This window comes from Hemitrygon akajei, chromosome 19, assembly GCF_048418815.1.
Source record: "Hemitrygon akajei chromosome 19, sHemAka1.3, whole genome shotgun sequence".
Classification (NCBI taxonomy): Eukaryota; Metazoa; Chordata; class Chondrichthyes; order Myliobatiformes; family Dasyatidae; genus Hemitrygon; species Hemitrygon akajei.
The window spans coordinates 25,935,353-25,954,028 of NC_133142.1; the positions used below are offsets into that span (position 1 = coordinate 25,935,353).

An 18,676-nucleotide genomic window follows, 5' to 3' on the forward strand; every position below is an offset into this window, starting at 1 on the left:
TTTTTTCCCACTGATAGTTGGTGAGTAACATGCAGTAAGACAACTTAGAACCATTTTACTCACTGCAGTTTCAAGCATTCAGGCTTGGTGATAGAAGATAAGGCTGGGAGTGAAAATGAAACAATTTCACTACATCAACAAGTCAGGAACGATGAAGAATTTGAAGGTGTTGACCATAATCTTGAATGTTACAATTAAAATGAAGATTTGGAGGCGGTGATTTGAAAACACTGATTGACGGCAGTCCACGATTTGCAGTAGGTGTCTGCGTTGAGTTTCTTCATTTACAGTCAATCAAAAGAGCACGTCAGTGTACACTGAATGAATTCCTCCATTGATAACTATTAGAAACTAACACACAGTTTTATAGTACAATAGTAGTTTTGGTAGTAATTAATTCTGTATTTCATTTAAATGCATAATTTGTTACTGAGTTAAAATGTAGTTTGTCTTTTGTATAGCTTTTTAAATATTTCCATGAAACTTTGGGTAACTGGTCCGTCTGCTTAATTGGACCAAAATATACAGGTCCTGCTGTGTTCCAAATAACCAGAGTCCACTGTACTTTGATATGAGGAATAAAGGTGTAGCCTATTTTCAAAATGTAGAGTAAATTCAGAAATCGGAGGTGCAAAGGGTCTTGGGAGTCCAAGTGCAGAATTCCCTGAAGTTAACTTGTAGATTTAGTTGGTGATAAGAAAGGGAAATGCAATGTTAGTATTCATTTCAAGAGGACTGGAATATAAAGGTAAGGATGTAATGCTTAGGCTTTATAATGCATTGGTCAGAGCACACTTGGAATATGGTGAGCCATTTTGGGCCCCTTACTAAGAAAGGATGTGCTGACATTGGAGAGGGTAGAGAGGAGGTTCATCAGAATGATCCTGGGAATAAAAGGGTTAACATCCAAAGAGCGTTTGATGGCACTGAGCCTGTACTTGCTGGAGTTTAGGAGAATGTGAGGAGGATCTCATTGAAACCTATCAAATATTGAGAGGCCCAAACAGAGTGGATGTGCTGAAGGTATCTTCTATAGTGGGGAGTCCAGGACCAGAGGGCACAGTCTCAGAATAAAAGGGCATTCCTTTAGAACAGAGATGGGGAGGATCTTTTATTTTCAGCCAGAGAGTGGTGAATCTGTGGAATTCATTGCCTCAGGTGACTGAGAAAAACGTCATTGGGTATACTTAAAATGGAGGTTCATAGTTTTTTGACTAGTAAGCCTGTTAAAGGTTATAGAGAAAAGGCCGGAGAATACTGAGAGAGGGATAATAAATCAGCCATGATGGAATGGCACATCAGACTCGAAGGGCCAAATGGCCTAATTCTGCTCCTATGTCTTATGGTCTTTATTTCCATTTACCTTTGTCTGTGCTTTTGGTCCTGCATGGCAATTCCTGACTTCTGGAAGAGGCCAATACGAAGCCGGGTTTTGAACTTAAATACAACAATCCAGGCTGGCAGGTTGACAGGAAACAGATGCAGGGGTAGAAAATAAAATGCTGTCATCCTGAGAAAGCACAGAATATTCATTTTCCATTTAGGTGTTGCAGACCTCCTTGCTCAGCTACTGGAAGACAGTTTGCTGTGTCGCTGTGACAGTTTAGAAATCATTAGAAAGTGAACCAACACCAAAGTCCTCCTCCAGGCCAACATCCCCACAATAAGGCCCTAGTTACACACAGGAAGCTAACTGAGCAGGCCACATTATTCATATTCCAGGTACCAGATTCCCAAAATGGACACAGTATTCTGAGCTCTGCTGTGGGAAGATTACCAGGAGTCCAGAAACAAAGCTTCAAGAATGTGCTAGGATACTTCTTGAAGAAGTGGAACATCTCCACTGAACTACTGCTCACTGTGGTGAAGAAGCACTTGGAATGGTGCTGGAAACCTCAAGGCCATGAATCAAAAGCCATGGGTAAGTGATGAAGAGCTGACCACCTAACAAACCTCTCACCTATATGTCCTATCAAATACCTCATGGACTACCCATGGAGGTGAACACAATTCCTATATTCATTTCTGAAATCTACAAAATCAGAGCAGATTTTATCCATGATCCCAAAGAACTGCCCAAGAAGATGGGGAAGAGTATAGTGTCCAATGCAAGTGATTTTGGTACCATTTGGCAATTTATGAAAATGATCACTTTTAAGTTTTTAAAACACAGTATCTTCATTATTGAGGCTTAACTCCCGACATTGCCCTCAATAGCTCAATGCTTCAATGTGATTGTGTGTCTGACCCACTGCGATTAATGGGCATCTTTCCTACTTCCCAGTTTCTCCATTAAGGCCCCAAGCACACGCCTTCCCCTTTAAGAGAGGGAAGCTAGCAAATTATGATTTTGCCCGCTCCCCATGCTTAAGAGTGCAACCAATGAACAGGATAGTTTTTGTAGGCTGTAGGCAGGTATGTTTGGTAATCAGCAAGCAGAAATGGATATGGGTTAATCACCTAATGCAATCCCAGTACCTAATTTAGTCCACAAGTTCTTTCCTGAAGAACACCTGAGTAAATATTCAATCAATTTTCACTGCATGGATTATAAATAGCATTCTTCTGCTATAACAATTAAGCTTTTAAATGATATGACAGCTATATAACTGAATGGACTCATAACTCAAATTACACAGCTCTTGTTCCAACAGAGGAATTGCTAATCATATCTTCAGTAGCACAGTATAAGCGAATATTAAAAATTACTCACTTTCACTGTCTGTCCAGCTTCTGGACCATCCTACAAGAAGGAAGAAGAGATAAGCATGAGACACTAATGATTCACTATAATCTAGTGCCAGTCAATTAAAGTGTTCTTTCCAAAACAGTTAAAGCTATAGTAATGCTGTGATTGGAATCAGATTTATATATGAGCTGAGCAATAAGGTTGTTTTTTTACTCTGAAATATATGTGAAAACTAATCCTCTTCTTATAAAGTTCTTTGAATTCTAATGATGTGATCGAAGATAGAAACTTTATGTGGTAGATTATATATCTGAATGGACTTAGCATCATTCCATTAAGTTACTTAATTAATTTGTGATTATCTTTTGTTAATAGTATATAGATTTTTAAATTATTATTTCTCATTACTTTTTAAGCAGTGTTGATAATGATCTGCTGACGTTGATTTTCACAGGGAAAGATGGAGGAAGCTAAAGTTGGAAAACTCAGAAATGCTGGAAAGATGAGATTCCAGGCAAATATAATTGCAGGATCTCATGAGAACTAGTTTATAATATTTCCTGCTTGGCAGCCAGTGAGACTGGGAGGCTATATGGCTACTAGGCAATAAGAAAGTAAAAAAAAAGAGCATCCCCTTGAGCTGCTTCATTATTCAATAAGTTCAAGGCCAATCCTCTGCCTTTAGTTCATGTCCACCACCTGGTTCTTGTATCTCTTGATAAATCTTTGAACACGAAAGAAATCAATCTCATCCTTGAATATATTTGCTGCTACTCAACAATTGAGTAAACACAGCTCCAGGGTGGAGAATGCCAAAGGTTCACAAACCTGAGGGCACAAGATTTTTCAAATCAATCCTAAACCTTATCCTGAGACAATATATTGTCGCCTTGCAATCTCCAGCCACAGTAAACACCTTCTCAGCATCGACACTGCCTGATCCTCTCAGAGCCTTATATAATTTTCAAAGAAATTGCATCTTATTCTCCTACACTCCAGTAAGTATGGATACGTTTTGCTCAGTGTTTCCCCATGGGGAAACCACACATCTAGGATTCAAACCAACAAATCTCTACTGCACTGCCTCTGCCTCCACCACTCCCATACATCTCTATACACTGATGTTTACAAGATTATTACCATTTAAAAAAGTACTCTGTTATATGACTCTTTAAAATGAATAAAATCACATTCTTTTCCAGATAAATTACACCTGTCAATTTCTACTTCACTTACTTAACTGCTTGCAACACTTTGCAGACTGTTTGCATCCTTCTCACAGCTCCCGCTCCCACACAGCTATCTATTATTGAGCCAAATCACGACGATGGGTAGCTGTCAGTTTCATAAGGAATTATGAACGAGCTGTAGTGCGTGTATAAGCATGTTGCCAACTTCCACCCTGGGTTCTGTAGTATGGAATACAATGGACATCAAATGCCAGAGGGTACCTGATCTCTTGCTCTGCCCCAGGACTCACTGTTGTATCCGGGCATGTTCAATAATTTACTGACCGGTGGAGGGGGTTATTGGGTTCAAAATGCATTGAGCCCCTCATCTTTCTCCCCGATAAAGCATAGACACATATGAAAAAGGTCACCAACCTTAATTAAAACAGTAAATTTATATGATACTTCTATTTATATTTATTTCTCTCTAAAGTATGTTTTCATTGATGATTCATTAAATATACTATTTATTATAGCAAGTCTAGAGAATACACAATAAATGGGATGACAAAACAGAATAATAGAGCACAGGAATAGGCCTTTTGACCCACTACATCTGTGCCAAACATGGTTCACATTTCACGCTGGTGGAACACAGCAGGCCAGGCAGCATCTATAGGGAGAAGCGCTGTCGACGTTTCGGCCCAAGACCCTTCGTCAGGACTAACTGAAAGGAAAGATACTAAGAGATTTGAAAGTAGGAGTGGGAGGGGGAAATGCGAAATGATGGGAGAAGACCGGAGGGGGTGGGGTGAAGCTAAGAGCTGGAAAGGTGATTGGCAAAAGTGATACAGAGCTGGAGAAGGGAAAGGATCATGGGACGGGAAGCCTAGGGAGAAAGAAAGGGGGAGAGCTGCACCAGAGGAAGATGGAGAACAGGCAGAGTGATGGGCAGAGGGAGAAAAAAAACTAACTAAATATATCAGGGATGGGGTAAGAAGGGGAGGAGGGGCATTAACAGAAGTTAGAGAAGTCAATGTTCATGCCATCAGGTTGGAGGCTACCCAGCTGGTATAAGGTGTTGGTCCTCCAACCTGAGGCCTCCCGTCCCATGATCCTTTCCTTTCTCCAGCTCTGTATCACTTTTGCCAATCACTGTAGCCGTTCAGGCACCTACCGTGCTCTGAGTACGAAAAGTTGCTTTGCAAATCTCCTTTAGACTTTCGCACTCTCACCTTAAACTTATGCCATCTAGTATTTGCCATTTTAACCTAGGGGGAAAAGCTCTAACCATTTACCCTATCCATACCTTTTACTTAATATATTTCTGGCTGCTAGCCCCTCGGTATCCTATACTCTACTGTACTCTAGAGAAAACAATCCAAGTTTATCCACCTTCACCTCAATCAAGGCAAAATCCAAACTGATTGTAGGCTCATCCAGATGATTAAATCAAAGGGTATCAAGTGAGTTCGTAAACTGATCCAAAACTAGCTTGGTCATGGAGTATTGACCAAGTGATGGGAGGGTATTTTCTTACTCAGGGTCTGTGACCAGAGGTTTTCCACAATGATTAGAGCTGGGACCATTGTTGTTCATAATACATATTAATGGTTTCATTGAAAATGTAGCAGACAGTCTGATTTTTAAGTTTGCAGTTGATACATGGTGGAATTGTTGATAGCGAGGGAGGTTGCCCAAGGTACAACAGGTTATATAGATCACTTGGAAATTTGGGTAGAGAAACAGCAGGTGGAGTTTAATCTGGTTAAATGTGACCTGATGCATTTTGGAAGGCTAAATGCAAGAGAAAAGTATACAGTACATCAATTTGTAAGGCAATAAGGTGGTCAAAAGGGCTGAGAGGAACCTTTCCTTTATTAACTGAGACATAAAATATAACAGCAAGGAGGTTAAGCTAGAACTGTATTCATCATTAGTTAGGCTTCAATTTTTTCAGGTAAACAAGTTAATTATAACCCTGTTTGATCTTCCCTTTTGCTTAGATAACAATGCTGCTTTATCTACTTACCAATCTATTGGGACCAATAGACAATAGACAGTAGGTGCAGGAGTAGGCCCTTCGGCCCTTCTAGCCAGTACTGAAACTATGATATCTATGTATCTATGTCTTTCAGAACCTTTGAATGTGAGCCAACTGGTGATCAGCCTTAATTAATTTTCTCAGTTCTTTTGCTTTACTAGTATTGATTATTTGAAGTTCTTCACTCTCACAGGATTCCTACTTTTCAGACTCACTGAAAATGTTTGTGATGCTCTTCTGTGAAGATGAAACATTTCACAATTCAAGAAAGCACGGTTAAAAAGCAGCATTTTGAAATCTTGGGATTTCTATATCAGGATGCTTGAAGGGCCCTTTGCAGAAAAGAAAGATGAGGGAGAGCTGAAACTCTGGAAACCTTGTATGCAATGGCACTCAAACACTAATTTAAAGATTGTATTTACTGATTTGTACTTTCAGAGAAAGTTACATAGCTGGCCTATATATCACAAGTACTTGGAGGAGACCTACTCAGGATTTAGGTTTAGAGCAGGTTGTGTTAAAATCAATTCTGTTACATGAAATTTTTTTATTTTCCGGGTCAAGCCTGATTATTACACCCAGTGGGAAATAACTTCCTCAAGTACAAAACCAATGCAATTTAATAAAGGATATTCTTTGATTTTTAATGGAAACCACACAAAACATAAATGTCTTTTACTTCTTTATGTGTGGGTATCTTGAGTAGAACTGAATCACAGTGATATTTCCTTCCTTGCATTAGTCTTTGTGGACACTTTTAATGTTAGAATCAAAAAATGATGTACAGTGGAGCTAGAAAGTTTGTGAACCCTGTAGAATTTTCTCTATTTCTGCATAAATATCACCTAAAATGAGATCAGATCTTCAGAAAAGTCCTAAAACTAGATAAAGAGAACCCCATTAAATAAATAATACAAAAACATTATACTTGTTCATTTATTTATTGAGAAAAATTATCCAATATTAGCTGTATTTGTTGGAAAAAGTATGTGAACCTTTGCTTTCAGTAACTGGTGTGACCCCCTTGTACAGCAATAACTTCAGCCAAATGTTCTCAGTAACCATTGATCAGTCCCGCACATCAGCTTGGAGGAATTTTAGACCATTCCTCCATACAAAACTGCTTCATCTCTGAGAGACTGGTGGGCTTCCTTGCATGAACTGCTTTCATCAGATAGTTCCACAATATTTCTATAGGGAAAATAATCTTCTGGTTGTATGTAGTGACATGCAGGTAATAAATAATAAATTTAATTATAATAAATTTATTACCTGCATGTCACTATATACAATCAGAAGATAATAAATTTTACTTTGAATTATGAATAAAAAGCCCTACATAAAATATTTCTATCAACAGTTCCTTAACCTGTGTTGCTCATTCCACAGCCTCTACCTGATCTGCTAGGTATCTTAATTATTTTCCAGTTTATTTCAGATATGCAGCCTCTGCAGGATTCTATTCCTGACAATAAAGGAAAATGGTTGTGAAAGGAACCTATATGATGCAAGTGCCTTCTTTTGGCAACATGAAAAAGGAATGTGTAGCACTTTGTCATAAATGTAAAAGATGAGCTGCAGATTGCTGGGTGCCTTTTTTTCTTTTGCCAATCTGCCTTTATCTATGAATTGATCATTTTACTTCTACTGAATAATGAATTTAATCTTCTTGGATAACACTGGAATTAACCAATGCCATAAGTTTGGAAATGGCCTCCATTTTCAGTACATTCACACAGAAGTGAAGCTTATCACAGTGATAGCCAAACCAGCGAATGCTCACTGCATAGCCATATGAGACAAATGGAGAGATTCTACAGGTCATTCAACCAAACAACTGAACACTGCCTGGAGAAAAGCATCTGATTAATATTCCCCCATTGTTGTGGTCATACTAGGTACTTCAACTATTACACTGCTTCCAGTCACTCATTATTAAAAGAAATTACAAACCTGAATGGCAATGGTTAAAGATGTCCCTTTGAAATGTCGCTCCACAACTTTCGCCACTTTCTGACTTGTCTGAAATAAGTCTGTGATTTCCTCTGGATGAAGATCTTGAAACCGTTCCACTACTCTGACTGGACACACCAGCACATCTTTATTGTATGCAGTCAAGGAAACATATCTTTGATCACAATGAAAATCAAGCAAATTTAACATGATAAGCAAAACACTCACAGCTTGATTTGAGCCGTTAATTTCTCATGAAACAAATTTTCCAAAAAGTTACAAATGTTTCTCGAGTCAGGTTCAAAATATCATCTGAAAATGCCCTCTTTTCCTTTCATCAAAATTGTCAATACATATTTGGAATTGATCATAATGTTTGACCTGAGACTGAAGGTTTGAATATGAGGCCAGAGGTTAAGTTCAAAATCCACTGTAAAAAATTTCTAATAGCAATTTTACAGTTGGTAAAACCCAATTTTCATAATCCTTAAACTGAATTGAAGTTCATTGCTTAAATTATATAGGTACTCATGCTGAATGTGCTTATCAGCTGAGTGGCATTTAAACTGAAGATGCAACACTATGATTGATAACACTGAAAATTTGAATTCTCTCCCACAACTGCACTTCATGTTTTGTGATTCAACAGCCAGGAGGGTTAGAGCCATCAAAGTCTGTCATAACAAAGAAACGGAATAAATCCCATTAGACCCACAGATCCTAATTATACACTTGATAAAGAACACATGCTGGAATATACTTCAAGATAATTTGGCATCTTGTAATTCAGCTGATAAGCCACTCAACCTAACACTCTGGCAGTTTATGACAGGATCTGAACTGTAATATGCATGGCTGCCATGTAACATATTCCAGTGTGTGTTATTCTTTATGGACTTTTATATGAATACTTACTCTCAATAATGTGATAACCTTCAATTTTCTTTTCCATCTCTTATATACCTCATACCCAATGCAAGGGCAAACACTGACCTCTGCGCTGAGAAATTCTGGAGTCAGAGCTGACTGAAGACCAAATTGTTTAATCCCTCATGCAGGTTATAAATGTAGGAAAGTATTGCTTTCTATTTTATAAAGTAGCACATTAAAAAATAGATTGCCTAATGAATATATCAGATCTTTTCTTTCAAGTTCTTTTTTAGATGCTATTGAAAGAACCTTCTTACTTTATAACATTTTTGTCTTCAGCCTTCAAAACACAACATAATAACGTGGTAATGAGTTCTTGCAATGTTGGTTTAACGTCTTTGTGTAGTTCATTTCACCTCTGACTGAATCACAATTAACATAATCAAACTGCTTAGGCATAAACTATTTAGAAATTATTTTTATTGATGAAATTCAATGGAAGCAACATTGACAAAGTGGTTTTAGGGCACTAGAGGAAAGGAGGATTGTGGAGTTTATGATGAATTGTACTTTAGGAGACATATTGGGGTGAACACTTTCATAGATCTAAGAATTTAAAGTGCATTGATACAGTGGGTCTAGCAGCAGTTTCACAGAGCTAGACACCTCGATTCAACCCTGACTTTGGCATTGCCCATGTAGACTTGCCTATCTTCTGTGACAGTATACGATTCTGTGGGTGCTCTGGTTTTCTCCCACCTCACAAAGATTTGTGGGTTGACGGGATAATCAATTACTGTACGTTGTCCTTCACATGTACATAAGTAATGTAATTCATGAAAAGTTGATGATAATGTGCTGAGAATAAAAAATGGGATAGATTTAGAAATACATTGCTGGTTAATGGTCATCTCAGATTCAAGGGGCCAAAGGATTTATTCCTGCGTGGCATCTCTCTCTGATTCTAATTGGCCTGTCTTAGATTAGAGGTAAAAACACTCAAACACTTCAGCACTGTTATAAATCCTTCCATGTATTTTTTCTTGTACAAATACATAAAGTGAAAATCTATCAGTAGTAGAAATCATAAATTAATATAAGTCATTGCACCGGTATCTTGCCCTTTGCAATGCTTACATTTTTGTTTATTTCACTTGACTTTCTCCTATCTAACCATATCTATGTACCACAATAGGCCACCAAAACGGTAAAAAAAAACAAACAGGAAAGATTGCAAATATATCAGGTAGGATCAATGGAGAGAAAAAGAGAGTGAACATTTCAGGTCGACAAACATTCATTTCACCAGCACTAAGATAAGTTGGAGAAACAAATATTTTTAGGTTAAGCAAAAATGAAGAGTCTGTGAAACAAAAAGAACAGATTGAATGACACATACAGTAGTAACACTGGGCCAAAGAGGACAGTAAAGGCTAGTGGTTTCTGTCTGGAGAGGTATAAGGAGGAGATAAAACAAATGAAATTTGAATTCACCAGAAGACAGAAAACACTGATGTTGGAAATGTGAGACACAAAGCATTGACTGTATGGCAGTGTGAAGATATGGATAGCATCATCCAGAAAGAGGAGAACAAATATGTGCCCCAGCAGAGAGCCTCAGCAGGCCAGCGCTCAACCACTGGGCAAATTGCTAGACTGCTGAGACAACTGCGAGTACCTTCAAACACTGACATCTATAGTTGATGACATAGATCTGATCTTCACAGGAGCAAGCTGAGTTTCTATGAGTTTGTTCAGTGAAATCTTGCAATACAGCTCTAAGACTTCTTCTGGAAGCTGATTGATGCTACAACTGAGACTAAACAATTGGCCATGAGATGCTTCACCCAATTTCACTTACCCCATCAATGAACTGTTCTCATAAGCTATGGACTCTCTTTTAAGGACTCTTCATCTCATGTTCTCGATATTTATTGCTTATTTACTTATTATTATTATTATTATTTCTTTTGTGTTTGCACAGTATGTTAGCTCTTGCGCATGATTGCTTGTCCATCTTGCTGGGTGACGTCTTTCATTGATTCTATTATGTTTCTTGGATTTTCTAAGTATGCCTGCAAGAAAATGAATCTCAGGGTTGTACAGTGCCTATAAAAAGTATTCATCCCCTCCCCTTGGAAGTTTTCAGGTTTTATTGTTTTACAACATTGAATCAGAATGGATTTAATTTGTCTTTTTTTGACACTGATCAACAGAAAAAGACTTTTTCGTGTCAAAGTGAAAACAGATCTCCGCAAAGTGATCTAAATTAATTACAAATATAACATTAAATAATTGATTGCAAAAGTAATCACCCCCTTTAATATGACACACCAAATCATCACTGGTACAGCCAATTGGTTTTAGAAGTCACATAATTAGTTAATTAGTTAAATTGAGATCTGTTTTTGGAGACCCATGTGTGGTCAAGGTGTTTCAATTGATTGTAGTAAAAGTACACCCGTATCTGGAAGGTCCAACAGGTGGGTAGACAGTATCCTGGCTAACACTACACCATGAAGACATAAGAACACTCCAAGCAACTCTGAAAATAGGTTATTAAAAAGCACGTCAGGAGATGAACACAAGAAAATTTTCAAGTCACTGAGTATAGTTTGGGGTTCAGTTAAGTCGATCATCAAGAAATGGAAAGAATATGTCACAGCTGTTGATCTGCCGAAAGCAGGCTGTTCTCAAAAACTGAGTGACTATATGAGAAGGGGACTAGTAAGGGAAGCTACCAAGAGACGTATGACAAATCTGGAGGTATTACAAGCTTCAGTGGTTGAAATGGGAGAGACTGTGCATAAACAACTGTTGCCCAGGTGCTTCAACAGTCGCAGGTTTTTGGAAAAGCGGCAAAGAGAAAGCCACTATTGGAAAAAAAAACTCATGAAATCTTTGTTAGAGTTTGCTAGAAGACTTGTGAGAGACTCTGAAGTCAGCTGGAAGAAGGTTCTATGGACTGATGAAACCAAAATTGTGACTTTTCGCCATCAGACTAAATGCTATGTTTGGCATAAGCCAAACACTGCACATCATTAAAAACACACCATCTCTGCCCTGAAGCATGGTGGTGGCTGCATTGTGCTGTGGGGACACTTCACTGCAGCAGGCCTTCGAAGGCTTGTGAAGGTAGAGGGTAAAATGACTGCAGCAAAATACAGGGAAATCCTGGAGGAAAACCTGATGCAGTCTGCAAGAGAACTGTGACTTGGGAGAAAATTTGTTTTCCAGCAAAACAATGACCCCAAGCATAAAGCAAAAATTACACAGAAATGGCTTATGTCCTGATGTGGCCAAGTCAGAGTTCAGACCTCAATCCAATTGAGAATTTGTGGTTGGACTTGAAAAGGGCTGTTTACTCATGATCCCCATGTAATCTGACAGAGATTGAGCAGTTTTGTAAAGAAGAATGGGGAAAAATTGCAGTGTCCAGATGTGCAAATCTAATAGTGACCTATCCACACTGATTCATGACTATAATTGCTGCCAAAGGTACATCTACTAAATACTGACTTGAAGAGGGTGAATACTTATGCAATCAATTATTTTGTTTTATAGTGTAACTAATTTAGATCACTTTGTAGCGATTTGTTTTTACTTTGACACAAGTCTTTTTCTGTTGATGAGTGTCATCAAAAGCCAGATTAAATCCACTGTGATTCAATGTTGTAAAACAAGAAAACATTAAAACTTCCAAGGGGGGTGAATTCTCTTTATAAGCACTGCAAACGGTGACATATACAGTATGTACTTCGATAATAAATTTATTTGAACTTTGAACACTGTTGTTGAGCAGTGGTTAGCTGAAACAGATGTTTACATCTGCTGTCAGTGTTTCACAATAAGTATATTCAAACACTAACTAAATTCAGTACTCCCCAGATTACTGACAAGAAATTCTGGTCCAGATTCTAATCTATGTATATGGTGACATATACAGTAAATAATAAATTTACTTTGAACTTTGAACAATGTTGTTGAGCAGTGGTTAGCTGAAACAGATGTTTAATTCACAGTAAGCATATTCAAATACTAACTAAATTCGGCACTCCACAGACTGCTGACAAGAAATTCTGGTCCAGATTCTAATCCATGTTAACAAAGTGGGAATGATTGAATTGAAAGGGATCTCTGCTTGCAAATGAAGTGCCTGACACGATTCACGTGACACATAGGACAAAATTGTGCAGTTTCGATTCCTACTTGAGTTCAAGGTATTGTAAATTCCAAACCTATTGCAAGATTGGCCGTGTAATTTAAATTGAGTTTGCAGTGCTGGACTGAGGAAGTGCTACTGATATTACGGTGCTTTCCAGATGAAATTTAATACCAGCTTGGATAGGTCCTGAAGGTCCAATGATACCATTTGAAGAACAGAGATTATTCCAGTATCTAGGTCAGATCCTTACATTGATCAGTATCAAGAGAAACCTATTTGCTGGGGGTTATACTTTACTGTGTGCTAACCATTAGCTCTTTCATCCATGTAAGAGCAATCACTGAATTTCAAGAGTAAATCATTACATATAAAACTACTGTATAGCAGTGTGAAATGACCTGGAGTAATGAAAGGACTATGCTTTATATCTTTCAATATTAATCATACATTAAAGATACTAATCACATTAATATTGTAGTGGAAGTTTCTGTTACATATTGTAAGAAAAATATATTCATGATTCTACTGTTCCAATTTATGAATATTTATAAATTTGACCCATTTATGATGGAATTTAATACTTTAATCATACAAGTAAATTAATAAAATGGATCAGATACTACTTTTTTATACAAAGTATATTCAACTATTTTAAAGGCTGTGTAGTTTAATAAAGAGATAACATATTACACATTAACATCATTAATATGTAAAACTTAGAAGAAGGGATGGAATTAGTAAACTATGCAGAGTTAGAATACAAAAATCACAAAAGATTGAAAAAAACCCCAAAGAAATCCTCTTCAATGAGAAAATGTTCTCAACAAATATCACAAGCAGTCTGGGACTAAAAGAGGTCCACTAGTACTTTCCATCTTTGTGTTCACCTCACACAGCTTTAAGACAACCCAATACCCAAGAAGCTTGGCAATTAGCATGACCGAACAATAACAAATTGCCTGAGCAGCCCAACCATGCTGCCGGTCCGAGACATGAGAGATTCTAAACAGTGGGTAAGTGCTACAATCCTTTTCCAGCTAATCTGTCTCATTTTTCAATGTCATGTAGCAACTGACAGAAAATTATGATGGGTCCAGGAGAGTCCTGATGGCTGTGGAGGATTTATCTACAATTAATAAAAAAGTAAAAGTCAAGATATAAAATTAATAAGGGGAAATGTTTTTGAATAACTATCTTCAGTGAGAAAGCTATTATTTACATAAGCAAAATGTGATCAATTTGTACACATTTGTAATTTTTGAGCTATTAATTCACATTCATAACTATCAATAAATAATTTTTATTTCTGCAATAACATTAAAAGTTAGGTATCCCTGAAGCACTTCTTTGGAGTGTTAACAAACAATATATTATACCAAAATATCTCAGGAGAGATGATCATAAGCTAGAATGAAGAAACAGATTTTAAGGAACATCTTAATAGGTAAATAAGAGGTCTAGGGATCATTCCTGAGATTAATACATTGTATCAGTTATCCTACTTATTTGTCATAAGAGTAAATTACAGGCCAGTGAGTCTAACATCAATGGCAAAGAAATATTTGGAATAAATTCTGAAAGGCAGGATTATTCCTCACCAGGATAAGCAGGGATTAATTAAGGATGGTCACGATAGATTTTTTTTGGAGGTAACTTCTGTCAGACCAATTTGATTGTTTCTTTCAAAACTCTAACTCGGTACACCTTGATGAGGGTAGTGCAGTTGATGAAAGGGCACAAGAATGCACATGGGAAGGTGGTCTGTGGGATCTAGGGTAATTTGGCAAACTGGATCTGAAATTAGCTTTGATAGGAGGCGGAAGTTGATGCTTGAGGGTTGTTTCTGTGATTGGAAGCTTCTGTAGCACGATGTAGCACAAGGATTACTGCCAGGTCCCTAGATGTTTGTTTGTTGTATAGACACTCAGGGGCCACTTTGTTAGGTACACCAGTTCACCTGCTCGTTAAAGCAAATATCTAATCAGCCAATCAGAAAAGCATGTAAAGACGATCAAGAGGTTCAGTTGTTCAGACCTAACATCAGCATGGGGAAGAATTGTGATTTAAGTGATGACCATGCAATGGTTGTTGGTGCCAGATGGGGTCTCAAAACCTGCTGATCTCCTGGGATTTTCCACACACAACAGTCTCAAGAATTTACAGAGAATGGATTGAAAAACAAAAATAAAAAAAAAACATTCTGTGGGTGAAAATGCCTTGTTAACGAGAGAGGTCAGAGGAGAATGGTCAAACTGGTTGAAGCTGTTAAGGTGGCAGCAGCAACTCAAATAAGCACATGTTACAACAGTGGTGTGGAAAAGCGCAGCTTTGAATGCACAACATGACAAACCTTGAAGTGGACGGGCTACAGCAGCAGAAAACCACTCCAGGTTCCACTCCTATACCTAATAAAGTGGCCACTGAGCGTATTAACAATCTGGATATACATGTAGGAAGAATGACTAATAAGATGACATAATGATTGATGGTCTTGTTGATAATGAGGAGGCCGGTTTTTGACAGCAGAATAATATTGATGAGTTGGTAACATATGCAGAACAATAGCAGATGGAATTTAATGCTGAAAAAGTGAGGTAATGGTTTTTGGCTATTCACAATGAAGTTAGAATATACACAATGAATGGGCTGACACATGGCATCCTGAGGAAAAGAGGGACCTTGGTGGACATGTCATGAAGACAGTAGCATTGGTTCATAAGATGGTTTAGAGGCTTACAGATGGTTGCTTCTATTAGTCAAGAGTATAAAATATAAGAGAAGGGAAATTAAAACACACTACATAAAACATGAGACAGACAACAGCTGAAGTACTGTGTGCAACTCTGGTCAGCACAAAAGGAAGAATGTGCTGTTAGTGAAGAGGGCGCAAAGGGGAATTCCCCAGGGTGAGCTAGGGTAAAGCACCTTAGCTGTGAGGACAGATAAGCTGAAAATCCTTTCCTCTTATCAGATTGTTTATAGTAGGAGACATAAGTTTATGCAAAGGGAAGGTGATTTACAGCAGGACTAGAGGAAGAATTTTCTCACTCAGAGGGTGGGTGGAATCTGGAAAAGCAAGCCCGAAGGAGTGGTGGAGGCAGATACTCTTAGAACAACTGAGAAACCTTTAGGTGAGCACTTGAAATACGACGGCATAGAAGGCGATAGGCTGGAAAAAATGACAAGGAACAACATTTCCTTTCATTTGAAACGGAGAGGCTATGAGGAATGAAGGCAACCTTTAGTATAAATTTTAAATTAGTGTTTTCAAATGTTGCATTTTGCTTTTCAACTTTAAAAAAACTTTTAATAAATTTACTTTTTATTAGTTTGAATACTTTTCCTGAATACTTAAAGATATTTTTCAGTGGCAGAAACAGTTATTGTGCTTTATTGCCACCAAATTTTACAGCAGCACAAATAAACCTGGAGGAACTCATTGGGTCAGACAGCACCTGTGGAGAGAAATGAAAAGTTAACATTTCGGATCGAGACACTTTATCTGGATTTGGTTTTTCGGCAGCTTTGTGTTCAGATGGTGTTGTGGCTCCACACATGATGGGATTTCCATGTGGAAAGCCCTGCTTTCATTGTTATGTACCCCTAGGGTTCATTTTTTCTGTGGACTGTCACTTTAAAACGCCGGGAGAATGAGACTGACTTTTGGGCACTGTTTGAGGAGGGAGGGAGAGAGGGGTAGAGGGAGGGAGAGGGAGAGGGAGATGGAGTTATTTGACGGACAATCAATGTTATGGTTTCTCTGCAGCTTGCTTACTTTTTACAAGGACAGTCACAGACACACACAGCTCAGAGTCAAGATGGATTCGGTCAAAGGAAGACACCAGTGATTTGGTCGCTGGTTTAATCTTTCAGTAGCCCAAAAGGGGTGAGTTAAGATCGATCCTGAGTATTGATAAAGGACTCTCTCTAAGTAGCCCGTGAGAGTGAGTTTGTTTCCATTCGAATACGAAAGTGTGATTGTCACTTAGTTAATCCACAGGAGTGGGTTCTCTGGTGAGGGGAAAACTTTTGTGAATACATGTGTGTTTACCCTTTGTCTGGGTGTGGTAGTTCCCTGAAGAAAGGTGCCCCTGTGGCAAATCACTGTTGGAGTTATTTCGTATGTTGTGGAACTGGATAAGTGGCTATCACGTTGTGTGTAATTGGGTAACCTTGTGGAATCTACCGGTGGTTCGACCCTTACCTGGGTGGTGTTTCCCTTGAAGAGGGTCCCCTTTGTGATAAGCTACTGTTGGTGATAATCCATACATGGATTCCATTTGAGTATCCTGTGGCCACCACTTTGAGATTGGTGAATCTCAAATTCATACTTGAATTTGGGTATGGTACCATTTGTGTTGGAAGGATATTTGTTGAAGATCACTGTCGGTGATACTTCGTGTGTGGAGTGGAACAACTTCGGAGATAAAACCTACTGCTATTGTTATTTTGTATTGCTGTCGTGGAATCTGTGGAATATCAATGTAATTGCCTTCACCAACATTCGCCTTTGGATTACAAACATCTCGCATTAATTAACTTGTGCATTTGAACTGAACTTTCTTACCACCCCATCGTAAGACTGTATCATTTACCACCTAAGCTTGAAGAAGTTTGGGGGTTTATATATTTACATATGCATAACACCGTTAATTCTTGATTTACCTGGTTTAAGTTACTATATTACGTAGTTACTAATAAAATAGTGTTTTGTTAACAGCAAAACCAGACTCCAGGTGTATTCAATTACTGCTGATACTTTTACAGGGTTGCGTGTACGTAACAAAATCTTGCCACCAAACGTAACTTCCAGACTCTCACAAAAAACCTACGACTTTCATTAAAGGTCAGTGGACAGTACAGAGTCCCATCAGTAATTCAAAATACTGGACCATGATTCCTTCTTTAATATGACAACATGCAGCAACTTGAGAAATAAATTACAATGCGATTCCAGCTCCACTGTTACATGCTGTTTCAATTGAAGTCAAGTTGTATACATTTATCAATTATTAGCCCCAGATTCATTAAATATATACCTTGAGTACCATTGAAAACAAAATCAGTATGGGTTTAGATGAGAGATGCTGACAACAATGTCCATGTTCAGATTTAATTGTTAGCTTCCTAAAATTAGGACGTTTATAGAAAAGGAAAACAACTGATCTTGAGGTCCGACAATCCTTCACTCCATAGATGATAATTGTATTCAGGATTTGTAAATCCATGCACAAGAATACAATAGATAGAAATTATTTATCTCAGTTACCTACACCAAGTATATGATATTACAGTGTGTGTGTGTCTCTCTCTCTCTCTCTCTCTCTATATATATATATATTTGATTTGTTTTCCATAGTCACATCTGTTGAAATCAATAGAGTACCGTAGATTTCGCACTACAGAGCGCACCTGATTAAAAGCCGCTGGCTCTAATTTTAGAAAGAAAATCAATTTTGTACTTGTACAGGCCGCACCGGATTTTAGGCCGCACCGGATTTTAGGCCGCAGGTGTCCCACGTTGTAATATGAGATATTTACACAGAAAGATATTACACGTGAGGATTTTTTAACTTTTAATTAAATCCATATGGTAACAAACAAATACATATTGCAAATGCTTTTTTTCGAACCGTGCCTGTAACGCGGCTACTTTTAAATATACATACGTATCGGTAACACACAAATTATGTTGCATATACATTCCAATATCTCCTAGCGACTGGTAAAAATATATATACTGCAGCCTACCAGGAAAAGTTATTGATCGCCTTTAACTTAAAAGC

At 37.9% G+C, this 18,676-nt stretch overlaps 1 protein-coding gene across 2 annotated transcripts in view; it reads right to left on the reverse strand.

The window, feature by feature from the left end:
• The window catches only part of LOC140742106 (bis(5'-adenosyl)-triphosphatase-like), a 946,366-nt gene that overhangs the window by 370,850 nt on the left and 556,840 nt on the right, over positions 1–18,676 (reverse strand). For both annotated transcript variants that reach the window (XM_073072924.1, XM_073072923.1), the window contains exons 3-4: positions 7,856–8,001; positions 2,714–2,743 (exon numbers count right to left, since the gene is read on the reverse strand). In XM_073072924.1, the coding sequence (XP_072929025.1) occupies positions 2,714–2,743; positions 7,856–8,001 (176 nt within the window). The remainder of the gene's footprint in view (positions 1–2,713; positions 2,744–7,855; positions 8,002–18,676) is intronic.